This window comes from the organism of the source record quoted next, unplaced genomic scaffold (genome assembly GCF_019419815.1).
Source record: "Pyrus x bretschneideri cultivar Hongxiangsu unplaced genomic scaffold, Pyrus_bretschneideri_v1 Contig107, whole genome shotgun sequence".
Classification (NCBI taxonomy): domain Eukaryota; kingdom Viridiplantae; phylum Streptophyta; class Magnoliopsida; order Rosales; family Rosaceae; genus Pyrus; species Pyrus x bretschneideri.
In genome coordinates this window covers 473436-479729 of record NW_025999399.1, presented here as the reverse complement: position 1 = coordinate 479729, position 6294 = coordinate 473436, and the positions used below count along the sequence as shown (strand labels likewise).

Genomic DNA, 6294 nt, shown 5'->3' with positions numbered 1-6294 from the left:
ATAGTGCCTCAAACGATGCTACACCAATACTGGAGTGGTAACTGTTGTTGTAGGCAAACTCAGCCAATGGCAAATAACTATCCCAACTACCCTTCCATTGGAGAATAGACACTCTCAACATGTCCTCTAAGGACTTAGAATAGAGGCGTACAATCCCGGCGTCAAGGCACTTTTGCATTGGCATCTTTGAGTCCTCTCAGTGTAGGACCCATTCCTTTGCTCATTGAATTTTGTGTTATTCCTTTTTATTGTCTAGGATTAGTTGTATGCTCTGAACACGTTCCTCAGCTGCATATTAATTATATTTAAATTTATAAGTCTTATTTATTTCTTGTTCTCATGCATTCTAATATGGCTTCGTCACTTTCAGGTGTGGACCAGCACGAGCCTACCCTGGTGTTAGGGGAATATCAGGGTCGGGCGTGTCCGGCCATGGCTGGCCACAAAATTGGTATGAATTGAATCCTTGTCTCTCTAGCTTCATTTTGGGTATTTGTATGTTGAAAACGTTTGAGAGTTGGCCTTGACCGGAGATGGGGAAAATTTCCCAATTTCGACTTCCTTCTTTATTTGGCTCCGGTGGGGCAACCAATGAACTCAAATGGGACGGCAAGTGGCTGGAAAATCTCTGCAACTTGTGGCCTAGTCATCAGGAAATCGAGGGAGGTCTCCCCAAGCTATTTTCTGTCCTAAAACCCGTCCAAAACACAACATGCTCAAATTTCGAAGAAACGAACAGTTCCACCACATTTAGAAGCCTAGAAATTGACGGAACAGCAAGAATCTCACCTAAGATAAAAAGCTAGAGGGTTGAAGCTCACGGGTTTGATGGCAGTTCACTACCCATTGCTTTGATGATGCATACCAAGGTATAGACAAGTTCCTCTTGCCTCAAAGATGCCAAATATATGATTTTCAAGTTTGATGGATGAGAGAGTGAAGGTGAGAGCAAGGATAAAGCTCTCGGCTTAGAAAAAAAGAGTGAGTGTGTTCGAGACTTTTCAGGGAATGGGAAGGGAGGTCACGGGGAAGAAGAGAGAAGGAGAGGAGAGTGAGGAGAGAATGAGAGAAAGGGTTTAGGTAAAAGAGAGAGAAGGAGATGGGGTGCTGCAACGTGGCAGGCATTGAGAGGAGGAGAATTTGAAAAATAGATCTGAATTGGGTCAAAAGTGAGGGGCAAAAATGTAAATTCATAATTCTAGTAAATGAAAATACAATTATTTAGGGTGGGGTTTAACAAATATACTTTGGTGGAAATAAGCCATACTTTGAGAAATTGCACAATACCATATATGATCTTCTCCAAAATAATGTAAACAAAAAATGGAATCCAAAAATAAAGAGGCCTTAACACTGTAGATGTGTCACTTTTACTGTCCTGCACAATGAGTAACCAAACACCACCAATAGGCATAGTAAAATCAGTACAAAACTTTACACGCATTGCAAGTGAAGGAGAAGATATTCAGTAGAAAAATAGAAAATTGAGAAAATAGTAGCAAACATTTATTGAGACATATACTATCAAAGAATAAAACAATTGACATATCCACTACAACCATTCTAGAAAGACATAGACAAACAGTTACAAAACCATCGTAACCAATCAGGAAAATATTCTTCATAAATAAACCACACCTTGTTCTTGTAAATCAAGTTCTTCATAAATAAACCACACCTTGTTCTTGTAAATCAAGAACCCCTTCTTGGTAACCGACGAATGACAGTATCATCAAACGTATTTGGTCACATATCTTTACTATGAGTAATATATATTGTTTTTTGAGGAAGAAGACGTCCATCATTTTCCCACCTAAACAAAAGAGAAACACTAATCATCCCCTTCTATTAAAAAAATGTTTTTGATATTTGTGGAAATCAAATTATACCTGTGAATTGTGATCCCTCGTGCTGACCGAAAAATATATCCACCCTCCTTGGTTTAGCCTCCGCGGGCGTCATGAGAAGTAACTGCAAAAGGGACAAAATGGAATTGGATTTCGTTGGATTCGATTATTCCTGAAATGGGGGTTGCGTTGGATTTGATTATTCCTGAATGGGAAAACTATGGGTGGAGAAATTGCATTGGGAGAATTGGATTCTTGTTCTGAGATTTGAATTGCTTTGGAAAGTGAATGTTCAAAAGAAGTGAAGGGGATTTGACAAATTGAGTGTTTGGGGGACTATCCGTGGATGAAATATGAAACCGCAGCGTCCGGGATCCGAAGACGTGTTGGATAAATTTATGTATTTAGCAAGAAAAATAATTTATTTTTACGATAATGTCAGGGAGATCAAATTTTTTAATCACATTTAGACAACAAATGATGTGTCACTAATAAGAACGAAACATGTTAATCGAAACTTATTAATAATCTAATTATCAATAACCACATTATTTGATTTACAAAAATTAATTTAAAAATTTGGTCATCCTATCATTCCCCTTTAAATAAGCACAGTTTAATAGTCAAGCCAGTTTTAATTTCGAATAAAGTAAACTAGTAAACAAATTATACAGAACCAACATAATTCATACTCTGATTCTAGATAGGAAGTTGCGTCCCCTCAACACAGTGAACTAGTAAACAGTATACTATGTTTATTCTTAATTTCTCAATTATACAATTTTCCTGTCTTGAAACATGAACATCAAGTGGCCAGGTACAAGTCTAGATTTTGATACAGTAGAAGTGATTGCATTAAAAAAAAACCATGGGCGTACAGAGATCGAACACGAAGAACGAATACAATAACCAAGAAATAAAGCCTTGTTTGATGGCATTTTTTTTTTTTTACTTTTAAGTATAAGCTGAGCTAGATAATTAAGCTGTGGCTGTCTTAGGGTGAGGGAAAAGGCGGACGGGGAGTCCCTTGGCGGGCATGGGCAGTGGGTCAACTACGATCTGCTCGTCGGGAAGAACTTTTTCCCATTTGAACCTCTTCACCAAATTGTGCATGAACACTAGGATTTCCAATCGGGCGTACTCTTTGCCGGGGCACATCCTAGGACCTCCTCCGAAGGGTACAAACGTGTATGGTGCTGGACCATTTCCTTCGAATCTTGTAGGGTCGAATTTGAATGGTTCCGGGAAGTAAGCTTCGTTCTTGTGTGTTGAATTTGCACTCCAATACAACTACAATACACCACACCAAGTTAAATATTAAATTTCAGTCCAGATCTAATAAACAACAGTTATTGAATGAAAAAAAAAAAAAAAAGGAAAAAAGGTTATATGTTGTAAATGTAGGAAAAGGATCCAGCTTCCTTTTCTTAGGGATCATAAGGATTCCGTGATTTCATCTGTTCATTGTATATTGTGCAGTTAGTTTTCGTTAAGTACTATTCATATTTAATTTTAAATTTTAAATTTTGAAATGATTTCTGACCGCACGATGTACGATGAACGGATGAGATCACGGATGCCTAGGATCCATAGGAAAAAGATCCAGCAAGGGTCATTTTCTGTAAATGTATACCTTCCAGCCTTTTGGAATGGTGAAACCATTGAAGACAAAGTCAGACATGGCTTCCCTGAAAGCTCCTTGAAGAGGTGGAGCCAATCTGAGAACTTCCTGAGCTACGTTCCATGAGTATTTCATCTTCTGTAGGTCATCCCAGTTCAACAACTCCCCTGGTGCTTTTGAGCTTAGGACCTCCATTTGCTCTGTTCATTATATTAGTTAATTGATATTTTCATCGTTAGTAATCCGCGCCAGATAAAATCGAACAAATATACTATTATTATTAATTATTGAAATCAACGAGGGTAAATAGGTAATTTCAGTATGGGAACAAGCCCAACCAACCTTATTTGACCAATCAGGTCTATTAAATTTTCACTTTTCAATAAATAAATTAAGAGAGTTTTAACGAAAAGCCTACGATACTGTTCATTTTAATGAAAAACCACAGTTTTATACTAAAGAGTCAAACATAGTACTATTTATTTTACCTTTTATTTTGTCCTTATAGTTAAAACTCAAAGTTTTCAAACTCTTTTCATTAGTTTTCCTATAAATTAATTGACGAATGGTCCTACATTTCTGAAAGAGACCTACATAAATTTTTTTTTACATGCGGGTAATAGGGTAAGGTGTTATCCAAGATTCCTATGTGCTAACAACAAAATATTGCGTCAGAAAATACAACACAAAGGTTGGTGAGTGTGAATGTACAATTTAGTGTAGGGTTGATCTGCTAGAGCTCAATTTTAACCGGCAGGCCTTAATAATTATTAATTTATTAGATAAGAAATGTCTATATCATTAATTTTACCATAGACAGAAAGGAAAAAAAAAAAAAAAACTAATTACATAAGGTTAGGGGGTTAATCTATAATTACCCTTGTAGACTTGGTCATAAATGTGAGGAAGCTCAGCAAGATACTTGACAATAAAAGTGCAGGTAGCGCTAGCAGTGTCATGGCCACCTATCAGCAGCCCCAAAATCTTATCCGCGATATCGTGTTCCTTCATGTGACTTCCGTGCTCGTCGCACAACAACAACATGTGAGACAATATGTCTTGCGTTGGCGACGCTTTGCCCTCCGCCAAGTCTATCTTCCTCTGCTTGATGATCTTCGCCAGCTCCTCCCTGATGAAGTTGGACGCCTTGATCGCTTTGTAAAACGGAGTCCCCGGGAAATCCAGAGGCATCGATATGATTCCCGAGGCCAAAACTGCGAACGGATCGCCTAGCTTGGCGATCTCAACCGAGTCCTCCAGGCTCACAAACAACCGTGCAGCAAGCCAAAAGGTGTAGCTGTTTGTTCAAACATAGATATATAAGATATCCATATATGATCAGAATCAATTTTCTAATAATAAAATAGTAGACGGGGACTTACTTCTTGGCGAGGGGAAAGACTTCAACTTCCTTCTTGTTTTCCCAGCCCTCAGCGAAGTGGCGTCGGGCGACGGTATCCATGATGCCGATGTATCGCTGGAGAGCCTCGGGCTTCATGAAGTTGGGAAGCATCTTTCTCATCTTCTTGGCCTCCTCCTTGGCAGAAGTCTCCAAAGAAGAAGGGAAGACCTTGTTGACGGAGCTGGGCCACCATGCAGTGACGAGCTTGTTCTCGTTGGAGAACAAGAACTTGTTGCAGGCTGCACCGCAGAAGATGGCGGCCTTCTCGCCCATGAGTGAGGTCTTGAACACTTCGGAGGAGTACTTGGTCATACGGTCGAAGATGAATTTCTCCGGGTGACCTTTCCATCCTGTGGCTAGGAACTGGTAGGTCTCGCCGATCACTGGGTAGCCAACTTTGCCAGGCGGCAGGTTGGTGCCGACGAACTGAGCTCTGTGCCGGTAAAAGAGCACGGAGAGAGACAGAGTGATGAAGGAGACAAACCCTAAGAGGAGGGTCAGATAGAAGTGCTCCATTTTGTTGTTGGTTAAGAAGTGAGGAACGTGCCTTGAGTTTGTTTGTTTGATGGAAGTGGATGTGTTGTGAGCCGTTTATATAGGCAGATTTTGTGTAATGTGCGAATGGGTTGGAGAGAAAGAGAGTGTGTCCTATATCAAAGTCAAATTAAGCTGGCTCTTACTTGTTGAATTATGTTTTGGTGAGCTAGCTAAAAGGCATTGAGGCATGACGGTAAATGTGATGTCACACTGCCAATTATTATTATTTTATTTTGTTGTGCCAAAAGGAGCAAGAACAAGTCCACTCACAATTGCACACCTATATGCGTGTATACTTAGTTCCTAATTTAATATGTCAACATGTCTTTATCCGTTTTTCAATCATTTTTCTTTTGTACACCAAACAAGCAAGAGAATAAATATGTGTGTGTGTGTGTGTGTGTGTGTATGCTAGGGTTTGTTGTTTCATGTATGTTTTGGAGCTTTTAGAGTATAACTGTACCAACCTTTTGCCTTATGAGTAATTTGCCGAATTCCCTTGTATACTGGCAATCTACATTTCATCGATGATTCTATCAGTTTAGCGGAAAAATCATCATTTTCAAAACAAAATTGCACTATTTCTCTCTTCTTTCTCACTCATTGATTCTCACCTCATATTCAAATTCGGACCTTTTATCATCCACTTCAATGGCTGCCAACACAAACACTGAATTTGACCCTTCTTTTTGGAGTCTCTACCGGACCCTCATATATTTTCTTTATCTATCTTGTCATCAATACAATCTTCATCCTCTTCATCAATCTTGTTCTCTACCCAAGCCGTGCCCTTTGGGCAAGTTGCCAAGCCGGTTTGTGAAGGCATGCTTGACGTTGTTCGGGAGCTTAAGCTTGCCATTGAGCATGATGGCTCCCATCAGAACTAT

General features: G+C 39.4%; 1 protein-coding gene and 1 long non-coding RNA gene across 2 annotated transcripts; both read right to left on the bottom strand.

The window, feature by feature from the left end:
• Nucleotides 1-1484: 1484 nt before the first annotated feature.
• Nucleotides 1485-2253, bottom strand: LOC125471298. The gene is made up of 2 exons (XR_007253561.1): nucleotides 1890-2253; nucleotides 1485-1813 (listed from the first exon to the last, which is right to left on the bottom strand). It is a non-coding gene; the product is annotated as an uncharacterized LOC125471298 (long non-coding RNA).
• A 329-nt stretch (nucleotides 2254-2582) lies between these two features.
• LOC103937151 (beta-amyrin 28-monooxygenase-like) lies at nucleotides 2583-5436 on the bottom strand. Its single transcript, XM_009347059.3, has 4 exons — nucleotides 4851-5436; nucleotides 4347-4765; nucleotides 3481-3668; nucleotides 2583-3137 (listed from the first exon to the last, which is right to left on the bottom strand). The coding sequence occupies exons 1-4, from the start codon at nucleotides 5384-5386 to the stop codon at nucleotides 2826-2828; spliced, it is 1455 nt and encodes a 484-aa protein (XP_009345334.1). The 5' UTR covers nucleotides 5387-5436; the 3' UTR covers nucleotides 2583-2825.
• Nucleotides 5437-6294: the final 858 nt, after the last annotated feature.

Bases quoted from the DNA above. Each gene is read 5' to 3' on its own strand.
- LOC103937151 (XM_009347059.3), bottom strand. From the start codon at position 5,386: ATGGAGCACTTCTATCTGACCCTCCTCTTAGGGTTTGTCTCCTTCATC. The intron at 3,669-4,346 runs GTAATTATAGAT...TATAATGAACAG, and splicing joins TTATGACCAAGTCTACAAGG to AGCAAATGGAGGTCCTAAGC. The intron at 3,138-3,480 runs GTATACATTTAC...GGTGTATTGTAG, and splicing joins CCATTCCAAAAGGCTGGAAG to TTGTATTGGAGTGCAAATTC.